A 27914-nucleotide genomic window follows, 5' to 3' on the forward strand; every position below is an offset into this window, starting at 1 on the left:
TCCTCTCCTCCATGATCCCCCCTCCCTTATGAGTTCTACCCTTTACACATGAGAAACCCCCAAGCTCCATTTTCCCTCATGAAAGATCTGCTTATGATGACAATCTCTACTCATCTGACAATCTCAGGCCTCAGCCTTCTCAGTATGACTCTCTCTCCTCATGCCTTCCCCCTCATGGCTCCATTCTCCTGACTCTGGCTATTCTTTACATAAATAAAAATAAGTTTAAATAGTTGAGGGAAAGTTTAATATTTGTGGTTAGGCCTTGCCCACACAGTAATTACGTCAAAGAATCAGCTCCATGAAGTATTCCCATTATTTGATTTTGCACTAGATAATTCCCTGGGAAGGAAAGCAGTCACTATATTTTATGTAATTGATATAATTGGGTAGCACAAATTCAAACACACACAGCCACTTTGGGTGGGATTTGTCATTTGCACGTATAGGTACCTAAATGTATTATCACATTTAAGTGAAACTTTTAATGCTAAGCCAATAAAACTACCTAAGGTATATGTTACAAAACTTGCGAAAATAATGATCAAATTAATTTGGAAAAACAGAAGTTAATAAAAAATTAAGGGAAATGATGAAAAGAGTGAGGGATGAAGGGAAACAGCCATTCTAGACCTGAAACAATTATTATAAAACAGCAGTCATCAAAACAATCTGGGAATGGCTTAAAAATAGAGAGGCAGCAGGTCTATGAAGAAGGAAAGAAGTTGTGGCCAAAGGAGAACGGGAGCACATTATGGAATGCAAAACGATAACTTTGAGTATAATAAGTTAAAAAGGTTGTGTACAAACAAAATCAATGCAGACAAGATTAGAGGGAAGCAGTAAACTGGAGGGAAATTTGCATCCAAGGGTTCAGATAAAGGCCTCATTGTTAATTACATAGAAAATTGACTCAAATTTATAAGAACACAAGCCCTTCTCCAAATGATACATGATCAAAGGACATGAACATTTTTCAGATGAAGAAACTAAAACCATTTCTAGTCATATGAAAAAATGCTCTGAATCACTATTGATCAGAGAAATGCAAATTAAGACAACTCGGAGATACCAGGGCAGGTAGGAGGTGTAGACTGCACATGTGAGAGGCTTGGCAGGGACTGAAAGGAAACAGAAACAGCTTTCTTCAGCATGGAGACCTGGCACAGAGATGGAGAACAATGTCCATTGTTAAGAACAGTAGCATTGGGGGGAGAAGAGCCAGATTCAAATTCCAGTTGGCCTCCTTATTACACTGACTATAGCAGTCACCTCACTTAATAAAATATCAGCTTATTTATAAAATAATACAAAATAAAAACTTATTCAATGATCCCTGGATGCCTGGACATATATTACTTTGCAGGCCTGATTTAATAAATGTTACATATCAATCAAATTTGTGATATTTATTTTATAATTTTCTTAAAAGATAAGAATTATTATTAAAAAGATCAGCTACTCTTTGACCCAGCCATACTACTACTGGGCTTATACCCCAAGGAAATACTAAAGAAGAGAAAGGGACCTGTATGTGCCAAAATGTTTGTGGCAGCCCTTTTCATAGTGGCTAGAAGCTGGAAGATGAATGGATGTCCATCAATTGGAGAATGGTTGGGTAAACTATGGTATATGAATGTTATGGAATACTATTGTTCTGTAAGAAATGACCAGCAGGACGAATACAGAGAGGCTTGGAGAGACATCAATTGATGCTGAGCGAAACGAGCAGAACCAGAAGATCATTATACACTTCAACAATGATACTGTACAAGGATGTATGCTGATGGAAGTGGATTTCTTCAACATAGAGAAGAGCTAATCCATTTCCAATTGATTAATGATGGACAGAATCAGCTACATCCAGAAAAGGAACACTGGGAAATGAATGTAAACTGTTATTTTTACCTTCTGAATCCAATTCTTCCTGTGCAACAAAAAATTCGGTTCTACACACATATATTGTATCTAGAATATACTGTAATATATTTAACATATATAAGACTGCTTGCCATCTGGGGGAGGGGGTTGGGGGAGGAAGGGAAAAAATCTGAATAGAAGTAAGTGCAAGGGATAATGTTGTAAAAAATTACCCATGCATATGTACTGTCAAAAAATGTTATAATTATAAAATAAAATAAAAATTAAAAAAAAAAAAAAGATCAGCTGCTTTCCTTGTATTTATTTCTCCTGAGATTTGCTCTTGTGGATGGACAACAGGCGCGTCAGGGACTGAAATAAGCACTTAACTTATACTTTAACATATTTAACATGTATTGCTAAACCTGCCACCTGGGAGTGGGGGTGGGGAGGAGGGGAAAAATTGGAATAAAAGATTTTGCAATTGTCAATGCTGAAAACTTACATATATCTTGTAAATAAAAAGCTATTAAAATTTTAAGAAAAGAAAATATACCAATAAAGATTTGCTACAGTGGATAGAGGGGGAAAAAAGAGTGAAAGTTTACTCCTGAATGGCTAGTTCTAGTATATAGGAAACACGTCCATGGTGGATTGGGCCAGAATCCACTCAGGACCATGTTCTTTTAACTATATTTGTTTCCAGGGTTAATCAGCAGCTGCAAAACAGGGGTGAAAAATAGTTCACTGTACTTTCATTATCCATGACCATGGAGGGAAACTGAAGTCCAAGACCTGCAGACTCTTGTTGTTCTACCTGTACCTTACAGGGACTTCCACAGAAGGAACATCTCGCCACATTTTCAAGTCAGCCCAAAGTCTGTCTCCCTGGTCTGGAGAGACTAGTAAACATGCTCTTGTACTTGGATAACAGAAAGGCAGCCATGTCAGAGGTGACAAGCAGGTGAGTCCAAAAAAAGACAAGGAGCCAAGCCCAGAGACCATGCACCAAGCAAAATTTCAGTGTTGGCCATTGACAAAAAATGGACGAAATTTGTAAAAGAAAGAGGCTGGTCTGAGCTAGGAAGGAGATCTGTTAAAGAACTAGCCAGTTTGGGCCAGAACTTTCCCAAGGTCAAATCAGAAATGCCAACAACTTTAGCAAAATTGCAGGATACAAAATAAAAGCACATAAATCCTCAGCATTTTAACACAACACCAATAAAATCCAACAGCAAAAGATACAAAGAGAAATTTCATTCAAAATAACTGTGTATAGCATAAAATACTTGGGAATTTATCTAACAAAGGAAAGTCAGGAATCATATGAGCAAAATTACAAAACACTTTCCACACAAATAAATTCAGATTTAAGCAATTAGAAAAATATTAAGTGCTCTTGAATAGGTTGAACAAATATAATAAAGATGTCAATACTACGTAAACTAATCTATTTATTTAGTGCTATCCCAATCAGACTGCCAAGAAACTATTTTAAAGACTTAGAAAAAATAAAAAAATTCATCTGGAAGAACTAAAGTTCTTCCAACTTTTGGTTTAAGAATTCACTATTTGGCAAAAACAATTGAGAAAACTGGAAATTACTATGGCTGAAAGTAGGCATGGACCCACATCTAACGATGTACACCAAGATAAGATCAAAATGGGTCTATGATTAGGCATAAATAATGAGATTATAAATTAGAGGAACATAGGATAATTTACCTCTCAGACATGTGGAGGAAGAAGGAATTTGTGACAAAAGAACTAGAGATTGGTTACAAAGCAGAAAATTTTGATTATATCAAATTAAAAAGCTTTTGTACAAACAAAACTAATACAAACAAGATTAGAAGGAAAGCAATTAGAAGGAAAACATTTTTACAATTAAAGGTTCTGATAAAGGCCTCATTTCCAAAACATATAGAGAATTGACTCTACTTATAAGAAATCAAGCCATTCTCTAATTAATAAATGGTCCAAGGATATGAAGAGAAAATTCTCAGATGAAGAAATTGAAAGTATTTCTAGCTATATGAAAAGATTCTCCAAGTCATTATTAATCAGAGAAATGAAAATTAATAGAATTCTGAGACACCACTACATACCTGTCAGAATAACAAGAATGGCAGGGAAAGATAGTGCGGAATGCTGGAGGGGATGTGGGAAAACTGGGACACTGACACATTGTTGGTGGAATTGTGAATATATCCAACCATTCTGGAGAATGATTTGGAGCTATGCCCAAAAAGTTATCAAACTGTGCATACCCTTTAATCCAGCAGTGTTATTACTGGGCTTATATCCCAAAGAGATTTTAAAGGAGGGAAAGGGACCTGTATGTGCCAAAATGTTTGTGGCAAACCTCTTTGTAGTGGGTAAAAACTAGAAAATGAATCCATGCCCATCAACTGGATAATGGTTGGGTAAATTGTGGTATATGAATGTTATGGACTATTATTGCTCTGTAAGAAATGACCAGCAGGAGGAATACAGAGAGGCTTGGAGAGACTTACATCAACTGATGCTGAGTGAAATGAGCAGATCCAGGAGATCATTATACACTTCAACAACAATGCTGTATGAAGATACATTCTGATGAAAGTGGATATATTTGACAAAGTGAAGATCCATTTCAGTTCCAATTGATCAATGAAGGACAGAATCAGCCACACCCAGAGAAAGAACACTGGGAAATGAATGTGGACTACTTGCATTTTTGTTTTCTTTCCCCAACTTATTTTTACCTTCTGAATCCAATTCTTCTTGTGCAAGAAGAGAACTGTATGGATCCACACATATATATTGTATCTAGGATAACATATTTAAAATGTATAATACTGCCTGCCATCTAGGAGAGGGGTTGAAGGGAGTGAATGGAAAAGTTGGAACAGAAGTGAGTGCAAGAGGCAATGTTGTAAAAAAAAAATTACCCATACATATGTACTGTCAATAAAAAAGCTATAATTAAAAAAAAAAAGGTGCTCTAATCTTAAGGGAGGGAAAGGGATCCACATGGCCAAAATGGCAAGAAATTGCAAAGTGAGTGGATGCCCATCAGTAGGAATATGGCAGAATAATTTGTGGTATATGAATGTTATGGAATATTATTATTCTATAGGAAATGACGGGGAGTCTGATTTAAGGGAGGCCTGGAGAGACTCACATGAACTGATGCTAACTGAAATGATCAGAACCAGGAGATCTTTATACATGGCAACAAGACTGTGTGATTCTGATGGACTTGACTTTTTCCAACAATGAGATGACTCAGGCCACTTCCAATGATCTTGTGAAGAAGAGAGCCATGTACAACTAGAGAGAGGACTGTGGATCACCATGTAGCATTTTCACTCTTTTTGCTGTTGTTTGCTTGCATTTTGTTTTCTTTCTCATTTTTTCCCCTTTTTGACCTGATTTTTCTTTTGCAGCACGATAAATGTAGAAATATGTATAGAAGAATTGCACATATTTACCATATACGGGATTACTAGCCATCTCGGGGAGGAGTTGGGGGGAAATTTGGAACACAAGATTTTGCAAGGGTCAATGTTGAAAAATTGTCCATGCAGATGTTTTGAAAATATAAAAGCTTTAATAAAAAAAGAAATTTTTCATCTCTCTTGAAATCCCTTGTAACTCCTTCCCACTCACCCCCATGGTCTCAGTTGAGAACTTGTCTGATATTTTCCTGAAAATATGTAGGTCGTTCTGAGAGCTCCCTCTTGTTCCCTCCTCTTCCTCACAAATCACTCAGATGCCCTCTGCCACTGTCTCCTCCTCCATGCCTTTTTCACACCTAAAGATGAGCTTACAGCTTACTGATCCAAACTCTTCTCTACCTGCATGATGGACCCTTCCAACCCATTTCCTCCAGGAGACCACTTTCTCTAGCATGCCTATTCTCTCAGTTCAGGATCTCCCTGGATATTAGCTACTTCCCCCTGCCTGTAAACCTGTCTTGGTCTCTCCTTCCCCTGTGATTATCCTCCCATTTATCAGTCACCTCTGCTTGTTCTCCCTTCTCAGTTATCTACAATCTATGTTCTGCTCTCATCATTCCACTGAACCTTTTCTCACATTGCTCATCATCTCTTTGATGGCAAATCCCATGTCCTTTTCTTCATCCTTACCTTTCCTCATTATTTTGCAGCCTTTAGCACTTGATACTTTTCTCTAAGTTCTTCTAAAATTACACCTTTTAATCATTAAACAAACATTCATGAAGTGCTGATTATGTGCCAGGTTCAGAGCTAAGCCCTGGAAACATAAGAAAGCTAAAAACAGCACCAGCTGAGTACCCCGTCACCTTGGCCACTCCTCAATGTCCTCAGTAGGACCCCCATCCAGGTCGTTCCTAGTGTCCCACTGGGGCAGTCCTGGGCTGCCTTCCATTCTATCCTAATGGCCCTATTCCCAACAGCTCCTTTATCTTCAATTCTTACCACTTCCTCCTGTTGTCCCTTACTTTCTAGGTGTTTGCTTCTTAACTAATTAACTGCCTCATTTTTCCTATTATTTACTTCTTCCCCCTTTTGCACCCAAGTAGATTCCTCCTTCCACTACCAAAACAAGGCCCCCAAATTCCCTTTTTAAATCTTTCCTCCCTCGACATCCTCTCCCATCCCCTGAAGACTCTTCAGTTCTTGAGACTACAAGGCTTCACTTGCCCTCCTTGTCAATGCTGTTTGACCGACAGGCATCCCACACTCCCTTTTATTCTCTTCCCATTTACCATCCCTTCTGTTCTCCCACCAATATCACCGATTGGCATGAATTATTAAATTCCAACAAGATGTGTCTTGGGAATTGCACCCTTGCTGTTTCTTCTCCAGAGGTCATCTGTGTGTTTGGTTACTTGGTATTTCATTAGTTGTCTCAGGAATGTCTGCAGAGGTATCAAGTATATCTTCCTGCATTACACTTTTGGGTTTTGTTTTTATTTTTAAAGCTTTTTTTTTCAAAAGATATGTATGGATAATGTTCTATTCACCCTTATCGACCTAGCTGTTGTATTATTTGTTGAAGGTAAATCAGAAAGGATTTCAGTGGGGTTTGGAGAAGAGACTTTTAGGGCTCTCAGTTTTCTTACAAGATGTGGCCCACAGTGACCACTCAGCCTCCACAGACCACCTCACTCTCAGGGCTGGCCCCTCTCCTCTGGAGCCCCTTCATTACCACCACCTGTGGTTTCACTGCTGCCAAGGATCCTGTGCATCTCACCATGTCTAATGGGACTGGGAAGCCTGAGCACATTCTCATTGCAAACGATATGGTTTTGATGAGCAGGGGTGACTCCACTGTAACCCCAACACCCCCAGTTTTAATTTCATGCGTGATCACCTCCTTTTGGGGTTCTCATCTCCCTGAAAAGTCAGGGATGGCGCGACCTCCTGTGGTCTAAAACAAGAAAGCGGGAGATGTAAAGGGCTAGAACTGAGCAATGCACTTGGATGATGAAGCACGTGAGACTAATTGCCAATTGGACGGTTCCCTATTAACTTGTTTAAGGTTGACCCTCCCCAGCTGTTATGTGCTGACTTGATTGGTGAGACAAAGAGAGGGAAGTGACTTGTGTGGGAGGAGCAAGAAAAACTTGGGTGGTGGAACTCACGCTCACTTGCACTCGTGACCTGGCGTTGGGGGCGACGGTAAAGATCTAGAATAAAGACATTTAGTGATCCTGACTCCTGCTGATTTCTGGAAAGATAGATTTCTGTCTTCCAGACTTGCCTCAATGACTTTTCTCATGGCCTTGCAGGAGGGATGTCACTGCATGCCTCAGCCTCTACAGGGGACACTTCACCTTTGGATGCTAATTGGGCACATGCACATCCATCTCCACCCTTATCAGTCAGGAGCTGTTGTGGATGAGGATGAGTCCTCCATCTCTAGCCCCAAGTGAATTTGGGTCTCACTTCTTTGGGATGGGAATGATGAAGTCACAGCATCTGCCCCAGCCCAGATATCCTGTCCCTGGAACTTCACTGGACAACAGGACCCTTTAGCTTTTCCATGCACATGTAGCTTCTGCTTCGGCCCCAGAAGAATGCCTACCCCATCCAACCCCAGGGACATTTCCCACGCATGCCTTACCCGAGATTGTCCAAAGATGCACAACCTTCTGAGATCCTCAGATTTCCCTGCTCTGCCCAGTTCTCCCAGATGAGCCAGGAAAACTGGGTGGGTCAGAAGTCCATTAAAAAGAGAGGTATTGCAATGCAGAAAAACGAACCTTTATTTAATCACATCTCAGGAGAACTGGGCATCTCCCCTGACCAGGGAGGACTGGCAGTAAGAAGAGACAGTGTACAGAAAACAAACAGAGGGTTATGTACCCAAACATAACAAATCTGGTTGGACAGATTTGTAGCTCACATTGAACTATGAACAAGGAAATATCTCTTACCCAGTCCTAACAAAGAAATCTTAACAGATTTAGTATTGTTTCAAGCATTCTCCTTTTCTTTTTCTTTATTCTTGTCCTCTACCTCTTTAACAACCAATTTACTTAATTCAGTACTCAGACAATCTTCCAAGGCCTCCTGAGCATTATGTATCTCCCTGACCACTGAATTCATAATTTCATACTGAGAGGACCTCTCACTTGGGCTCACTTCTGAATAAGGAGATTTTTGTTGCAAATGCTTCAGGAAAGTGGTGTTTGTCTCTCTAACGTTCTCAATAAATGCTTTTGTCTGCTCAATTAGTGCTTCTGACATCTGTAAGGTGGAAAGAGAGCGTGGTGCAGTATCCCGGGAAGGATTATACACCTGATGTGCCTCTTCAGCAGAGCTTCCCTGTTTTAATTTCTCAGATTGGTCACACTTGTTACCACTCTTGTCACTTACTAACTTCCTCTTTTTAGACTGCTGATCAAAGCATGATAAACTGTCAAATACAGAGTTACATACGGCAACCAAATCCATTAAAGGCTCTGGCTGACAAATGTAACAACTCCACTTAATGTTGTTATCCATCGCTTTTGACAGCTCATTTTCCCCTAGATTGCGCCGAATACATTTTGTACAGAAAAGATTACTACAGAAATTACAAAAAATGAGACGTCCACCTTCTGCACACCATCTGAAAGGTAAAAAACAAACAAAAAACATTGAAGCATCATTCTTAGTCAACTATTTAAAGACTTTAAAAAAATTAATCAGGAACAAAAAATTACAAATTATAGAAAATTTAATATACCTTAATATAACTAAATATACCTCAACATATATTCTTTTAAATTATTCACGTACTTATAAAAGTAAAAGCAGGAACCTATCCCAATCTCTCTTAATGAAACATCTATACAATTTTAAAATCCTGCCCCAAATTAATTGTGGAATGGAAAGAACCAACAAATGAAAAGGTTAAAACCAACATAATGTGGCCATTCCTGGGTCTCCCACACAAGACCTTGAAAGGCAACTGAATCAGCAGCAGCTGAGGCTTCCAGGGCTCTCAGCAAGGACTGAGAAACTCGTCAGAAAGTGGATCATTAGCCGGCACTGGGCCCAGGACTCTGTTGCATTGGCCATATGGAGATCCGCATTACCATCCTAAGGCAAGAACGAAGACTAGCAGCCAAGGGCGTGGTTCACAGATCCAGTTCAGCAAAGAGAGCTTATGGTCACTCACAGATTTCTAAAAGTTCAGACCAGAAAACCAGTGACTACACCTCTCCTTAGACCATAACACCTTAGAAAAGCAGAAAACCTACAGATGCTCAAGAACAGCTCTGAACCAATAGAAAAAAACTTAAAGCTTGGGGCAATGCTCTCTTCATTCAGTACCCAATTTTATTACAAATGTACAACTTAAAATAGGCTGGAAAGATCAATCAGTAAACAAGAAAAAAGAACATGATCATAAGAAATTACTCTGGTGACAGGGAAGATCAAAGCACAAAATCAGAAAATATCAACATTCAAAACTTCCACATTCAAGGTCATAAAGAAAAATATGAATTAGTCTCACACTCCAGAAAGAATCACTGAAAGATGCTTGAAAAAAGAGATCCCTATAGGGAAGTAAAGAGATAGAAGAAAAGTTGGGGGAAATAATGAAAGTGATGCAAGAAAATCATGAAAAACGTTAATATCTTGGTAGCGAAAATGCATTTATGTGAAAAAAGATTTTAGAAAGCAAAATTGGGAATTTCACTAAAAAATAAAACAAAAAGTTCACTGAAGAACAGAATGCACTGAAAATTGCAATGGGCAAGTGGAAATGGATGAAAACAATGTGATTTTTCTGAAAAGAAAATGAAAGTAAGTTTGTTCCTTATGAAGCAGACATTTGTGAGTACCTTTGTGGCAAACAATAATATGGAGCTTTGCCTTTAGTCCAGTAAATTCTGAGTTCAGATTCAGGCTCACTGACTGACTATACATTCCTGAACAAGCACTTTACCTGGCTAGTTTGGACAAGGTTATTGTAAGCTCAGGAAGAAGCTCATCTGACTCTTATCAGATAGAATAATTCCATTAAGAATATTCTGTTTATAGAATGATTGTGAGGATGAAACTCCTTTGTCCATCCCTGAAACCTTGTGTATCTTTAAACAACCTGTAGAGAGTTTGATTATCCCATCTTTAGACAGGTCCTGGCCCTGGTCTGTCAGGTGTACTCCATCTAGTTCCTGGATTCCCCCCACCTTTAAGCTCCCAACACTTCCTTCTCCTCCTTGATCCTCACCCTGTTGAGTTCCTGCCTTTATCCCTGAGATATCCCCAAGGTTATATTATATTTCCCCTATCAAAGATCTGCTTAAGGTCTCTGCCAAGTTTTCTTCCTGACTAAGCCCACCAGGAGGTCCTTCTTTCTCCCCGCTCATAGTGTCTTCTCTCTAATAGTGCCATCCTCCTTACCCTAACTCACTCTGCTGAATCTACTAAACTCTTGTTATGGGACAGAAGTCTGAAACAAGGATTCTTACAAGGTGTTAAGTCAGGGAATTGACTTAATAGTTCTCTAGTCCAATACATTTACTAAATATAATTCCCCAAGATTCACACCTACGAGGATGGAGCATATAGCAGCCAGCCAAAGCCGAGACAGATTCAAGCCATCGTCCACCTTTGTGGTGGCCAGAAGCTGAAGCACAAACCTTTGGACTCAGAGAGATTCATTGACTTCATCTCACACGGCCTTGGTGGCAGGCTCTTCTCCTTCACTCCTCCACTGAAACCAAGACTCCAGAAGGCCTTCAGAAAACTAGCCAACCCCAAGTGAAGGAGATAGGACTTGGAAGGAGACAATAAAGGATTTGGACTTCAACACCTGGCTATTCTTGTGGTGATCACTGAACTGAAATGAAGGCTGCTCCCAAGACCCCCAGAGACCCCCCCAAGGAAACCAAAACCAAGAACATTACAAAACTCCTCTGTGAATCAAACATGCCAATCAATGACACACTTAGGCCTCCTGGCATATTCTTTTCATAGATTCTTCCAAATTCCTTTCCTTTCTAGCTATATGCTTTCCCATCTTTATTCCATATTTGCCACTTCAGGGGCCTATTTTATCTCGACTTTGGAAACTCTTCTCTTAAGTACACCTTCCTTTTGATAGAGCATAGTCCTTGTCAATTTGTCTCGTGCTTATTCTGAACCTGTTCTTGCTACCTTGACTTTACCACTGGCTGTTTGACCTTGGGCAAATCACTTAATGAAAATTGCCTTGGTTTTTCAACTGTAATAATAACATTTCTTTTTCAGGATTGTTGTGACTTAGCTGAGCATCCAGTCTTATATACACAATAGGTATCATCCTCATCATTAACATCATTATCATACTATTATTATTAGTCTAAATGTTTCTTCTCCAGATCAGGATCCTAGGGTCCAAATTTTCAAGATATTTTCAAATACTAAATGTTTAATAAATATGTTTTCAATTTAAAAAATGGTCAAATATACTCTCTTATTGAAGCTAAATTGCACAAAGGGCAAAATGTGTCTTGTAGGAAGAAAACCAAAAGCACTTATTGAATTTAGGGAAGACTTTGTGTTAGTTATTAATAAAACAAAAGATATTTATAACAGGCTTTACCTTCAAGGAACAGGAGGAGACAAAGCACACACACATGTAAATATGGAATAAATGTGAACTAATATTGAAGGAGAAACTAGAATCTAGATACAGTAAAATATATTGCCCTCTACCAAGAAACACCTAAGGTTTGAGTGCAAAGTTTGATTTCAAAGATTGATTTGAGGCAAATGATGGAAGAAATTCAGAAGCTGCTAAATGAAAAATAAGAACTCAACACATAGATCAACAGTAGTAATTGCTATTATTACTACTACTGTTAGGATTCTTACAAGGTACTTATGCACTGAGTTCATACCTTTAAAGGAGTTTACATCCTATTACTACAAGTAACTATTATCAAATACTACTACTACTACTACTACTAGTAACTACTATTACTACTACTACTACCTACTATTACTACAAGAAACTACTATTATCACCTACTACTACTACTAGTTATTACTACTAACTACTACTACTACTGCTACTACTACATTAGACAGTTGTATTGTTCTCACTCCAGTGAGACACACCTACTTCAGTTAAACTTTGATGGAAGATAAGGATTTTAAGAAGCAAATTACCAAAGAATTCAGAGCAATGCAAAGGTACAGGAACAGGAAATTTAAGGTGAACTATAAATGTTAATTAAAATAAAATTTAATAAATTCATGTTCTTAATACCTGTTTCTACTTCCCCAGGGCAGGTCATTGTAGCCAAGTTTGTTCTTTGAAAGGGCATAAGTACCAAAAGCCCCTTCCCCCCCAATCCTTGCCCTTGGTGCAGTCAGTTTTGGCATGGAAAGCTAGACAATTACGTTGTAACTAACATGTGGACCTTCCTCCAAATCCAACCACCAACAAGATTCTGTTACCATAGAAACCATCAGTAAGGCCCTTTCCCAATGCTCCCCACCCCACCCCACCCTGCTTGTGGGGCAGCCTAAGAGCTACATAAACTCCACACCCCAGGGAGGCGATCAGGGAAACCAGACCCCCACCACTCCTGTCCCCATCTCACACCCTAAGCCCTGAAATCCAGCACCAAGCAGCACCAAAATTTAGGACAGCACAAGGCCAGAGCAGAACCATCACATAAAAAAATCCGAGTCACAAAAAAGCAGAAAGGAAATGTGAGATAAATAAAAATAAAAAAGCAGGGGGGAAAAAGTTCCTTTCTAAAGATAATGAAAAGTTAGTGTAGTAACAAGGAGGATCGAGGTATACTTATAAAGGACAACAGTATCGACGTGGTCATATTTGGAGCCTCAAAAAATGTAATTTGTTCTCAGGTCCTTAAAAAAAATCTTGGAAGAGCTTAAAAGGTATATTTAAAAGTGTAAACTAGAAGAGCACAAGTCTAAAGGGTAAAACTGAGAGGAAATTAAGGAGGTAAGTAGTTAGTTACTGAAAAGAGAGGAATCCAAGAAGGTCAGCGTGAAAAAATGCCAAAAGACTTGACTTAGGTACATCCCAAAAGGGGAGACAGAAAACAAACTGGAATGAGCAGACTGTCGTCCTTCCTGAACCTGTTTCCTGGTCCCTCAGATATGATGCAGCCCTTGCACATGATGTACTAGAGGACCCAGTAGTGGTAGAGACCCCAGCACTTTTTGAGAAATCTCAGGACAAACTTTGAGTAGATGCTCATCATTTGGGGAAAGGCTGAACAAAGTGGGATATGAAAGTAACAGAATGTTGTTGTGATATAAAAGATTGTGATCAAGCTGATTTTAGAAAGACCAATAAAGATTTACAAGAAGTGATGCTGAGTGAAACAATCAGAACCAGGAATGCACTGTACACAGTAACAGCATCAATATGCAATGACCAACTATGAAAGACTTGGTCCTTTTCTGTGCCTCAGTGATCCAAAGTACTCCCAATAGATTTTGGACAGTAAAAGCCATCTGCATCCAGAAAAAGAACTATGGAGATGGAATTTAAATCAACCCATGTTATGTTCACATCTTTTTTCAGTGTTTTTTTTCTCTCCCATGGTTTTTCTCTTTTATTCTAATTCTTGTCTCCCAACATGATTCATAAAACAATGCGTATTAAAAATTAATAAATTTATTTTAAAAAATTTCAGAGACAATTGAAATGGCTCAACAACAAAGAATAGGATTGTGGTAGTTATGTTGGAAACTGAGTATAAACTAGATTTTTTTTTTTGACTTAGGTACATCCACAAAGGGGAGACAGAAAAGAAAATGGGATGACAGTCTGGTCATCCTTCCCAAATCTATTTCCTGTTCCCTCAGATATAATGCAGCCCTTGCACACTATGTACTAAAGACCCCAATAGTGGTAGAGAGCCCAGGTATTATGGACACCTTTGTGGTACAATGGTTTCTTTAGCCCGAAATTTTCTTTTTAACTTCTTAAAAAGATTTAATTGTAAACATCAAGTACAACCAATGTATAAATTTCTTCAGCGTCTAAGTTCCGAGATATCATGAAATTTACTAAAAGCAACCAGGTTAACAATGTCTGGTAAAATCATGGGCAGCTCAAGAAGACCTGAATCCAAATGAAAAATTAAACCATAACAAGTTGCATGCCTCTTTCTCTTCAATGAGAAAATATCGGTAGTTATAAATTTAAAATTACTATAGCTCTCATTTTGAATATATGCTATAATCTCTGACATTTAACACAATAAATACTGATAGAGTAAGTAAAATAAATTATAAATAAATAAAACTATTTAAGAAATCCCCAAAAGAGGAATGCTTTCTATTTTGGGAGATATATTCCTACCTGCATTGCTTCTGAACTTTAGTAGAATCAAAGCTTATGTCATCACTCACATAAATGTGGCAGTTCTAAAAAAAAGGAATGAATATTCAATTCTAAATGTTCTATATCTGTTAAAATATTAACATTCACAAAGCAAAAATTTTAAAATGCTTAAATCCACTAAGCATACACTTATATTTAAACATAAAACTGGCGAGATAACTTTAGTAACAGGCAAAAAATGAAATATTTTGCAAAATAAAGAACTGCCAACAAAGTAATAACATATCATAAGGAACAGAGGGACAAAATGTCTAGGAACAATTCATTTTGTTAACTGATAAGCTGATTTAAAGAAAATTCAAAACATGTTCAATGGAAAAATTTACCTAAATTGATAAAGGGAAAATAAACAGCGTCCAAGGAACAACAGAAAACATTATCAGTACAATCAAAAGTAACTTTACTTGCACTCAAGCACACTCTATATGGTGATAAGAGTCTGAACGAGCTCAGATGAACTCCTTTCTCAACTTATTCATTCTCAGAGTTAATTAGTAAAACATATTATAATAATAGAGCTGCACAGGGTTATTGTGCATCAAACAAATTTGCATGTGTACAACCGTTTATAAATCTTAAAGTGCTAAGGAAAAGAAGCTGGTATTAAAACTACTTTTATTATTTCAATAAATAATGATCTCCAAAGAGGTAATTTGAAATGTTCTCTCAACAGAAGTAGGAACTATTGAAAGCAAAATATTCCATATACGGTCAAACAAGAATAAGACTGAGTTGTTTTCTGATTAATCATGTTCTTGATGAGGAGTAAACTGAGGTCTAAACCGAGATGGATCAGTTCCTTTTTTCTCTCTCCTTCCTTCCCCAAGGTAACCAAGGGCGGGGTCGGCAGCAAAGGAATTTGCTACTTAATGCTGTATGGAAACATAGTCTTTATTGTTTAGAATGGAAACACCGGAGAGCCGGTGGGCAAAATGGCTGCATGGTACAAGGCCCATTTTGCAAAGAATAGATTTTTGAGGACTCTGTTTTATACAAGAGCACAATCATTCAGATGCAGTGATGTAAAGAGGTTCCAGAGAGTGATGTAAATAAGATAAGGATTCTCTTGTTATCTTTTGGGGACAGACAGAAGTCTCTTCCCAAAAAGGAATTTCCTGCTGGCATTTGGTCTATCTGAGCAGAGCAGACTGGGGGGCTGTAAAACCCCAGCCAGCTCAGATAGCCCAAACTAATTTGACCAGATCTTGTATCAAAGGTCCAAGTCCCAAAGGAAGTTGGAGATCAAACAAAGAATATCAAGGGGCTACCCCCCCAACATACTTCATAATCAAAGAGGGTGAAAATTACCTCACTATGATAGGGTCAAGACACTGTGGTAGCCACTATGACTGATCCGAACAATATGAGCTCAGAGGTCGGGCACAGATAGTTTTTATGTTTGTCCCCATGTATATTAAAAAATGAAGTTTATCTAAACTAACCAATTTATGAATCAAGTCTGATGTTATAAGTTCAGCACTTATTGCATCTCACTTCTAAAGAGAGAATCTTCACTTTTGAAAAGAATCTTTAGAGAATTCATAAAAATAAAAAACATGTCTTACTCTAACAGGAGAATATTTCCTTTATTCCCAAACAAAAGGCATAATAGTTTACAGATAACAAAATCATCATCTACTTCATAACTTACATACCTTACAAATGAGAACATTCAGGGCAGGATGTCTATAAATTGACTCCTCATACTGGTTCACGTGTCGTGCACAAGCGGTACAACACACCATCCCAGGAAGTCTTTCCCCTAAACAAATAAATTATAAACATAGTATGTTCACAAATAAAATTTAAAATTCCATAAAACCTTGGAAACTACATTTTTATATCACAATATCTTTTTGGGCATGTCCTATTTGCTTAATCCATAGGAATTTTCAAAGATATATGTATTCACATCATTTTACTGTTGCACACTTACATAACATTATGGATAAGTTTTACAAATTTCACAAACTAACAAATTTTGTAACTTGAAGAGAGCCCATGATTTATTTTCCTGAATTCACTTCTCCCTCAGTGTCCTCATTTTTAAAGTGGACTAGAAAAGGAAACAGTAAACAACTCCAGAATTCTTGTCAAAAAAACCCCAAATGTGGTCATGAAGAGTCAGACACCACTAACATGACAAAAACTTTAACAGAAGAAAGACAGATAGTGTGGGAACAACAATCACGATGAAGGAACAGACACAGATGAACCATGAGTATGAGAAACAGGAGGCCAGCTGGGGAAGGAAAGCAAGTATAGTTAGAATGGAAAATATTGCAGGACGTTAAAAGTCCAATAGATGGGTCTGTATTTTTTTGTTAGAGGCTAATTAGGAAAAGAAATAACAGAGCTAAACCATTCGCTAAGGAAAATTATTATAGCAACAAAGATGTGGAGGGCTTGAATTAGAGTGCTCAATGTAGGCAACTGCTCAATGGTTGTAAACAAATATTTGAAAAAGATTAGGACAGAAATTACTTATCATGTTTCTGCACTGTTAAACTAGTTAAAAATGAAAATGAGGAGACCACAAGAGAATGGAGAGGTATAAAAAAAAGGAGGATGGATAAGGAGTTAAAGACAGGGGCATAATTAGACAATTGTAATGGAAAAGCCAACTGCAAAGAAAGAACATCCCACAGAAGTCATGTGATTATCTTCACAGGTGCAGGGAAAGACCTTTCCAAAACAAAGGACCTGTTCCTATTAAAAAGCCCTAGGGCATAATAATAAATGCAGTTTGCATTGAAGTGATAAGTAAAATTTATAACTGTCATCAGCAAGGATTACCTGCAATGGGGATAAACTAAAAGCTTTCTCCATACAATTAGAACAGAAGCAAGCCTTGCCCTAATCAAGCCCAGCAAAGAACACAGGATGATTTCTTTTCTAGACCAGGGCAGCTTAGGGAGAGAGACAGAAAGGTCTGGGGAGCCTCAGGAGGGATCTAGCCACCAGCAAATGACAGTATTGAAAGAAAAGCAGCGTCATGTCTCAGGAAAAGGCAAGTCAGAAGAGATCCTGGGAGATCCACAAGCATTTGCTGGGTGGAGGAATGAGGGCCCTCTGACAGAGATCACCACATGTCTCCAGATTACAAGACTTGTGAGCAATGGCTGAGTGTGAAATGTGTGGCCCTGGTCCAAGCAATAAGAGGAGGAAGAAAACTGCAAATGCAAAGTATCTTTACAGAGGAAATACCATAGAGAGAGAATTCTGGGAAGACAGGAAAGCCCTTCAGAAAATCAAATTTCCTTTACAAAGAAAAGACAGAATATTGCCTCAGAGAGGGCAGAGAGTATAGGAAAACAAGTGAAACAATTGTTCTAAGACAACTACAAAAGATCCCATGAAAAACTCAGCCTCCAAGGAAGGAGGAGAATGGAGCAAATTGTCTTACATCAACGTGGAAAACAAGATCTTTTATAGTGAGGAATAATGCTTGAAACTTACTCCCGCTGGAAGTGGATCAGAGAGTTGGGTATAGGAACTTGTTTAGTTCTACAGGTAGGGAAGAGAGAAGGGAAAGAGGGTCGGTGGAGGAGGTGAGCATAAACTAAGAGGACATGATGAAAAAAAGAGATAAAAGGGTAAATGAGGGAAAGATAATTTGAAGGGAACTACATAGTAACCTAACTGCAAATAGGAATGGGACAAACCTAAACACAAAACATAAGTGGATTAAAATATAAGAAATACATTGGAAAGCAAAGAGATACACAACAGAGTAAAGGTAAAGCCTGGGACAGAAGGCAGTAATTGTGATTCCTGATAAAGCAAAACCAAAAACATGTCTAATTAAAAGAAATTAGGAAATGACTTTTCACTAAGAAGTACTGTAAAAATGAAATAATATCAACACTATACACATGCACCAAATGATGCCATATCTAAATTAATTAAGAAAAAGCTAAATGAGTCATAAGAGAAAAGCAACAACACCAAACAAATGGGGGCCCTTAACTTTCCCTTTTGGGAACTAAGTTAATCAAAACAAACAAACAAGAAGTTAAAGAGATGAACAATATATATATATATTTTTATTTTTGAGGGCAATTGGGGTTTAAGGGACTTGCCCAGGGTCGCACAGCTAGGCAGTGATAAGTGTCTGAGACCATATTTGAACTCAGTTCCTCCTGACTTCAGGGCTGATATTCTATTCACTGCTCCACCTAGCTGCCCCTTGAACAATATTTTTAAAAAGATAGAACGCTAGATAAAATGGAATGGTAGAATTGAATGCATGTTCCCTCAGTGGTACAGGGCTGCACAAAGCAGAACTGAAGGGGCCCAGGAGAGAGACGAGAGATGGGCAAACCAAACATGACACTGCCATAATGAGAACCACACAGCGGCTGCTCTAAGAGACTACGGGTCCTGGGACAGTATATGTCAAGGATGGAAAGAAGTGGGATTGCAGCCAAAACTTTCACATCCGGCAAGTGAAGGATAACTCTGAACTAAGAGAAGGAATATCCCATGAGCTGCCAGGCTTCCAAGTTTTTGTTGGAAAGAGACACATAAGATCCAAGAAAAACATCCCGGAAGCATCAAGGATGAATTACAAAGGACTCAATCAGGGAGACTATGTGTTTCTTGTGTGCAGATGTACACCCTATGTCTGTGACTGCCATTAGTAATTAGTGTGAGAGAAAACCAGAAGCAGAGAAGAGGATAATGTGATTCTGAAACGCAAAATGATGGACAAGTTAGAAAGAATAACTCCATTGAACAAATGAGGGACAAGAGCACGGAATTAGACAAGTGAGGAGGACTGAGGGTGCTGGAAGCCCACTCATATCAGAAATGGGTTAAAGAAACGATGGTACATGTACATGTATAAGGGGATAAAGTCTTTTATATCTATAAATAAATGAGATGGGCTGGGAAGAAATGTATTACATTAGTCAGAATGGAATTAAGAGAGTGGGGAGAATAAGGGAGGGATCCTCAGGCAGGTTAAGTACTAGCAAGGCCAGGGGGCAGGTAGTAATACAGCAGAGGAGTCAGGGGAGATTAAAAATTAGAAATGAAAACAAAAGTAATAATGAACAGGAGCAGAAGTTATTAGAGAACCAAGGAAGGGGGAGTAATCGCACATCCCAGACTAGGCCAAAATCTTGAAAGATTCACTCAAAATACAGAAATCTTCATTACATGCCACCCATGTTAATCTGTTTTATATGTATGTGTATACACGATAGATATATCAATACATGTACATATATAAACATAAATATATACATACTTACTGCAGCCTGCTTGACTGAATGTGCAAGGGAGGAAAGGTGGGAAAAAATAAAGTAAAAAGTACACAACCGAGAATAAAAGAAAACCTACTAGGAAACAGACAGTAAGAAATACAATGCCCTCATTAGTATATAGGCTTTCTTGAAATTGAATTTATTATTACATATTTTGAACCCTCCCTTACATTCTGATATGAATATGACTTTTTTTAATGATCTTTTTAACATTTAAGTTTTAAACAATTTTTTTTTTAAAGAAAGGCTTGGGCTACATAGCATTTCCAGTCCTTCTGTTAATGCCTGCTTGCATTTTGGTTTTTTTCTCAGGTTATTTTTACCTTCTTTCTAAATCAGATTTTCCTTGTGCAGCAAGATACCTGTATAAATATGTATACATACATTGCATTTAACATATACTTTATTTAACCTGTATTGTTCTACCTGCCAGCTAGGGGAGGGGGTGGGGGGAAAGAGGGGAAAAGTTGGAACAGAAGGTTTTGCAAAGGTCAGTGTTGAAAACTTATCCTTGCACATGTCTTGTAAATAAAAAATAAAAAAAAATAGAAAGGCTTGGGCCAAACTGAGGACAAAGGTTCAAGTCTAAAAAAATAAAACTGTGTAGGGAGAGATAAAAAAAAATCATTTAATTCAAATGAGAAACAAAAGGAAGAACTGATAAGCTGGGGGGAGGCAGATACTGAAGGAACCTCACTGTTTTTCCAGAAAGGAAAGAAAAAGCCTGAGAGGGGACAAGGAGTAGGAGGGCAAGGTGGCAGGGAGAAGTAAAACAGCAACAAGAAGACAGAAGGCAAATAGGGTGAGGAGGAGAGTGGGGGAAAGAGGAAGGAGGAAAATACCCAAGTATTAATTTACTCTTAAGGCAGAAATAGAGAAACAAAGTTAAAGTCAACAGCTTCTTGCTTTCAACCAAAAGGAGACACATGTGTATGAGTATATAATACCTATCAAATAAACATGAGATATACACAGATAAAATAAAGAGTAGGGGCAGCAGAATGTGTTATATTTAAAAAGCTGGGGTGTTAATCATGATTTCTAATATATTTACTATAGGAAGAGAAACAAAAAGAAAACCCCACAGACAGCAGGGACACAGAGTTTGGAAAGGAATTAACAAAAGGGATCAACAAGAAAGTAAAGGTGAATTCCCAACAGCAGGACCTAAAGCAAACAAAGAGATTTTTAAAAATGTAACCTACTTTCAAACAAGTTCAAATAAAACGAAAAACACTCATCATCATTGTGGCAAGACTACTGTTAGTTCAAAATGAAGGAAGCTCCCAGTGAAAAAATTTAACCTCTTTCTGATCACAAACCCTCCAGAAATAATTCTTGGTCTCCAACATTTGACTATATTTGTTCATAATAATGAGCTATAACTTTAGAGAAAGACAGCAAAGCACTTTGCTTATGAAACATTTGGATAGAAAGGTCAACTGACAGAACACTAGACTGGATTACAGGCTGTATGGTTAATACCAATTTGCTTGTATGAGAGCAGATCAGTAGTAGGCCACAAACAAGGGTTTGGGGAAAATTTTAAATTTTCTAGAATAAAACTGATACTTATTTGACTAGTTAAATTTTAAGGAAGAATTCTGGGAGCAAAGGGAGAAGAATATTGAAGTATTAAAACATTCACATAAAGGTAGATTGCAAGTTACTTCCCCTTTAGACTATGATATATTTTTCAGAGAAAAGGATTGTGTTTTATCTTTCTTTGCATTCTTAGTGCTTAGCATGACACCTGGTAATAATAGGCGCTTCATAAATGTTTATTAATCGACAGTTTGTTTTAGCTTCAGTTACACAGCTTCTTAAGCCCAATAGTTTTTATCCTTCCTTGACTCTCTAAAAATGTTGGCACTTGATTGCTCCCTCTTTCTGATTATTTCTTCTTTTTTGCCTGTCACATTATTTTGTCATCATTCTCCTATTCCTAATCCTCTTATTACTTTGCAAGTGTTTCCCCTCTCTCTGACCATTGTTTCTCCTATTTTGCTCACTGGCCATTTCCCTAAGTAAATTACTTCTCCACTTTTCTGTTCCTTTTTTTCTCATGATAATGGACACCTTCCACCTGAGGCACCATCAGCTAAGGCCCCATACCTGAATGTCACCATCTCCACTCCACTTGTTCTGGCCCCCCCACCCCCGCCCCCACCCCCACCCCAGGGAATAACATTAACCTGAACACTCCTGGTCTGTTTGCAGAAAAAAGACCTCTCACCAGGGTCTTAACACCTCCATCACAGGCACAGGAATTGTCACTCCATTTTTGTCTCCATCACAGGAAGAATATACTTTTCCTCCATTCTTTATGGTTATAAAAAGTGGTCAATTTCTTTTTCAGTGTTCTTTCCAATAACAATATTGTAGTCTCTTTATATGAGTGCAGATCTTTCAATGATTTTCAATATTCTTTAATTATTTTACAAAATATACTTTAAAATTAATTTTAAACTGAACAACTTACCAACACGTCTTTTGATAGTTTTAGTCCTCACTCTGCTTTTCTGCCTAACTTCAACCTGTTGAACATCATCTTTGTCTTCCTTCTTTTTCTTCTTCTTCTTCAATTCTGGTTGTTCAACCACATTACCTACAAATTGATAACATTTATGAGGCTAATTATGTGAAAACACTGAAGCCACCCTGAATATCAAAATTAAAAAGAAAGTTTTAAAAAGCACCGGATAAAATAAAATCCCAAGTTTGTTCCAAGATGCTAAGGGACTTCATCACAACCTCTTCCCTGCAATCAGAAATTTTCAACACCAGAACTGTGATATTCAAAATGAAATTCTTTAGGAAAAAGCCATGGGAGGAAAATAGAGCATTAATATTCTGTCTTTATTCTTCTTTCCATACTAAAGCCTCAGAGGGAAAAACCATTCCCCGATTTAGAATTTCCCAAGTCCTTTTAGAATCTTAAGCTTTATTCTCCAAGACCAAAGGTTCAGAGTATTACCTGCCCTCTGGCACAGCTTCAGAGCACTGATAACAACAATAGAAAATCAAGTCCCTGATCTCAAGAAGCTCTCATTCTCATTAGTGACAGCACACAAAGGAGCCTGTATCTATAAATCAGACATTTAGCTTCTGTCTGCCTCAGTTTCCTCACGTGTAAAATAGGAGCAATACCAGACAGCTGATGTGGGCCTGAAAAAATTCAACAGTTACAGTGTGCTTTTTATACATAGCTTGGGGTGTCCACTGTATATTGGTGAAAATCACAGCCTTTAATGTAGAATAATCTCCAAGACAAATGAAAGGTCCCAAGGCCAAGAAGTAGATTGCAAAATGAATAATAAGGAAGCAAAAGAGAGAGAGAGAGAGAGAGAGAGAGAGAGAGAGAGAGAGAGAGAGAGAGAGAGAGAGAGAGAGAGAGAGAGAGAGAGAGAGAGAAATAGACAGGTAGGAAAATAAGTCCAAGAAAACATGAGTATGAAGTGCAGCATAAAGATAAAAATAGGATTAGGACTGAGGTGGAGGGTAGAAGGATAACTATTAGATTTGGCAGATCAAGTGCCCATGGATACTTTGGTAAGAGCATAGGTTTCTAGGTCTCCAACTGCAAGGAAAATAAGACAAAACCTGAATGAACTAGAAGGCCAAAGCCTTGAGGAAAAAAGAGATGAGCAGGAAGTGAGGTGGCTCTCCCTCCTGAGGTAAATTAAAAGCTCACCTATATGGCTGATGCAGCCCAAGGTCAGTGTCTAAATGAACAGTGGGTAGAAAATGAAGATGAATATTGGAAGCATACACCAAGGTCAGGAAACAAACCAAGAAGTGGCAAAAAAAAAAAAAAAAAAAAAAAAAAAAAAAGGTCAAAAGTTCCCCAGGATAAAAGCCAACAGCTTTTAACTTAAAATAAAACAAAAATGATCTTTAAAATAAACCCCCCTATATCAAAACCATTCCAAAAATTGCTAATTTGCAAGATAGTTTAAATTAAGGGCCTATACCAAACAGACTATTAATGACAAATAATGACAAATGATTTTGAGTAAGCCATGTTATTTTTAGTACCTGTTTCCTAATCTGTACTATCAGGGATTTAGATGAATTCTAAAATCCCTTCTGGCCATGAATCTAGTTCCTGTATGACTAAAATTTTAGGACAATGAAAAGCAGTTGTATACAAAGAAAACCAAATTTTCTACCCATAACTAGGGGTGTTAATTTTCAAATATGTAAAGCATTAAGATAAAATATACCTTCTGTGAAGCTTTTTGTCTCAACCATAGGTGACTTTTCATGTAACTGAGGTGGATTCACAGAGTCACGCACCATCTGTCCATCATCACAGGCCACATGTTCTTTCCTAAAGAAAATTTAAAATCTATGTTTATACTTAAAACAAGTGAAATTTTGCAGAAAACCGGCTTCCTTGGTGAGTGTTAGTAAAGTTGAAATCGCTTCAATATTCCATACACACAGTCATTTTTCATAATTCCATACACGACTCAGTACTAACTTGCATCACTTCATTCCTTGTATCTTTCACAAAAATATAGAAGGAGAAATAACAGAAGACACAGATATAAAGACAGCAGTTAGATGGACAACATCCTTGGTGTATTTGTACTTTTTAAATAAATCCAAATACTTTGGTCAGAAACACAAACTAACCTCTCAGGGCATGATGGCTTCGGCTCTTCAAAATGGCCACCACCCTAAAAAGAAAAACCACATACAAGTGTTAGTGAATCCACGGGTTTTTTTTCAGTTGTATACTACTCTTTGTGACCCTCATGTGGGGTTTGCTTGGCAAAGATCTCTAACTCATTCTACATGGCAGGACACTAAGACAAGCAGGGTGAAGTGACTCGCCCAGGATTATACTCTGAGTAAATTTCTGAGGTCAGATTGAACTCATGAAGATAAGATTTTCTGAATCCAGGCCATTCTGTACTAAGTCACCTAACTATCCAAAAATGTTATTCTTCAGTCATTTTTCAGTTGTGTCAGATTGTGACATCAACTAACAGATCCCAGAGTTTACTTCAATAAATTACAGATCACAATTTCCAAACGATTTGAGATAAGCACAGGAGATGCAAAAAGAGGCAAACAGATGGTCCCTGTACTCAAGAAGCTGACTAGCTTATAACAAGCAAACATTAAAAGAAGCTATACACTGGATAAATGGGAAAAGTTCACAAAATTAAACAATGGAATTATGAGGGGCTAGGGAGGTTCCTGAGAAGGCCGGATTTTAGTTCAGACTTAAAGGAACAGAATCAGTGGCTAGAAATGAGTAAGGAGGTCATTGCAGGGATGGGGGAAAATGGGAAAATGGTCAGAAATAAAGGGTCTTGTTCAGAGAATGGCCAGGAGGCCAGTGTTACTGTAGAGGGTAAGGTAAGAAGAATATGAAAGACAGAAGAGTGGTAGGTTATGATGGGTTTTGAATGGCCAAGCATTTTGTAGTTGGTCTTGACACTGGAGTTTATTGATATGGGGTGTGGGGAGGGGGAGCTAAGGAACAGAGAATGACATCATTGAAAAGGAGTTTTAGGAAAATCACTGTAGTGATTGAAAGGTACTAGAGTAGAGTGGGAAAAACTCAAATCAGGATATTGCCATAGTCTACCTGTGAAATTATAACCAGGGCCTCTATGAGGGGGAGAGAAAGGGAGTATTTGAGAGGGGTTAAGAAGGTGAAATCAATATACTGGGACAACAACTTGGATATGGAGGGTAAGAGACACTGAGAAGTTCAGAATGAGTCCTAGGCTGTAAGCCTGAGGGACTAGAAAGATGGTGGACATCCCTGTCAGAAATAGGGAAGAGAAGAAAAATAATCTTACATATTCTAGGTTTAAGATGTCTCCTTCCCATGCAGTTCTAGATGTTTGAAAGGCAGGTGGAAGTAAAAAGGGAGTTTACTCTTTTGTCACATTATAGAATCTAGTCTCAGGAAACATGTTTTTGCTGAGCTGTTTCCATTTTTTGCTTTTTTTTCATCCATTTCCCAGTCTTTTCCCTATTTCAACTAGAATATGATTGAGGGGAAGCAAATCTATTGACATAATAGGTGCAAGGACCGTACATATCTTATCTAATATTTCCTGGATCAAAGGATTTTGCAGATCTCTCCCTCTCCCGCCCCCTCCTCCTTTTCTCTCTTTTCTCTTGTTCTTTCTTTACTTATGAATAAATTATTAACTAGTCATTTTCAATATTACTCTGTATCTAAAAAAGTTTCTTCTTTGTCCATGCATATATTTATCTTCAACTTACTAATTTGGCTAATATAGTTAGCATTTCTGGCATGGCTGCATCATAGCACTGAAAACAAGCATTTCTCCTGTAACCTTTGTCTTATTTGAAAAAGAAAAATTAATTTTTATTTTGAATATATTTTATGTCATATTTAAACTTACACTGTTTACAACAATTTATTCCTTATGATTGTCAAGGACACCATCATACTACTGAGTCACCATTTTTTCATTCAATTAATCATCAATTCTTATACACTTTATTTAAAAAAATATTTTATTTTAAAACCATACTAATAAAAGAGAAAAACCAAAAAGAAATATGAAACAAAACAAAACCAAAAAGAACACTGCCATGTACTCAGGAGAACATCAGGGAGGATTCAAAATATCTACCAAAAATTACCAGTTTAAGAAAGTGTATATACACACACACACACATATAATAGTATCAGAAATTATATTAATAAGTTTCCATGTTTTCTTCACTTCCTTGTAAATTGTTCTTTTGTTCTCTGTTGTGAGCCTTTTTTTATTCTTTTCCTCCTTTCCTTTCCCCAGTTACCCTCAAGCAGGGTATAATTAGGAAAGGACATATTTACACTAAAAATAATATATTTAAAAGTGAACTTATGTCAATAAGCATTTCTATAAACACAGAACAAGCGTTTATCAGGAAACATGGATTTTTATTACACATACTGTATTGCCTTAATGGTAACTAGGCCCGAGTCAAATAGAATCTCAGGGAGTTACACGTCACAAAAGGCTTTTTTCCCTGTGGCCAAAGAATTCAGAATGAAAAACTCCCAACCAGTGATTAAAATCCACTTTTCTCTGCCTGGGTCGTTTATTTAGATTCATAAACTATTTTACCACAAAATCGGAAACGATGAGGATTTTTTTTTAATGCTTAAATTTCATTTACAATAGAAGAAATCACACATACCTCGTCTTTCGGAGTATCCATTGAGAAAGATCGCTGTGTTTTCCACAGTTTATCTAGAAAAAAAGATATAAGATAAAAATAAATCGTTTGCATTAACCATAACTTCAATGAAAGAAAATCAACATACAATAACGGAACATTTTAAAAGTCAGTTAAATGGTTCAAGAGCACTTAATTCCAACAATATAAAAACCAGAAAAATGTAGCAAATCCTGTCTAGGGGAATCAAATAATATGATATTTTCAATTCCGAGAAAGATACTGAAAACGCTAAATGGGTGAGGAAAAGGGAAAAACTAAACGAGGCCAAGTCGAAGCGGGGAAAAAAAACCTAAAATAACGCACTGAAAATAAGGGGAAAATTCTTCAAAAAAACACAAAAAGGACTTATGTTCACCAACTTATTAAAGGAAATGTCGATAAGAGAAAAATAAAAGTAAAAAACATGTCTTTAAAAGGAGAAATATTTACCTGAGGAGCGAGAGCTCAGGAGACGCCATCTCACTTCTCCTAAGATGGCACCCACACACGGAGCAGCCAGTATCAGCGAAGATGATTGGATGAGCAGTAAGCCAATCATTGTAATCAGAAACCAATGGTGCTCGAGATTCTTTTCTTTTTTCTTTTTTCTTTTTCTTTTTTTTTTTTTTCTCAGAAACACAATATTTATTTAACATTTTAAATATTCTTTCCTGCTTGGCAGATTGATAATGAATTTTTTACATCTCTATTTACAATGACTTAAAATATATATAT

At 37.5% G+C, this 27914-nt stretch overlaps 1 protein-coding gene across 1 annotated transcript; it reads right to left on the reverse strand.

The window, feature by feature from the left end:
• Positions 1-8076: 8076 nt before the first annotated feature.
• Positions 8077-27680, reverse strand: LOC141548640 (transcriptional regulator ATRX-like). Its single transcript, XM_074277653.1, has 8 exons — positions 27630-27680; positions 27159-27211; positions 24615-24658; positions 24200-24306; positions 22456-22581; positions 16359-16465; positions 14662-14726; positions 8077-8946 (listed from the first exon to the last, which is right to left on the reverse strand). Exons 2-8 carry the CDS (start codon positions 27177-27179, stop codon positions 8310-8312), a joined length of 1107 nt encoding a protein of 368 aa, XP_074133754.1. The 5' UTR covers positions 27180-27211; positions 27630-27680; the 3' UTR covers positions 8077-8309.
• Positions 27681-27914: the final 234 nt, after the last annotated feature.

This window comes from Sminthopsis crassicaudata, chromosome X, assembly GCF_048593235.1.
Source record: "Sminthopsis crassicaudata isolate SCR6 chromosome X, ASM4859323v1, whole genome shotgun sequence".
Classification (NCBI taxonomy): domain Eukaryota; kingdom Metazoa; phylum Chordata; class Mammalia; order Dasyuromorphia; family Dasyuridae; genus Sminthopsis; species Sminthopsis crassicaudata.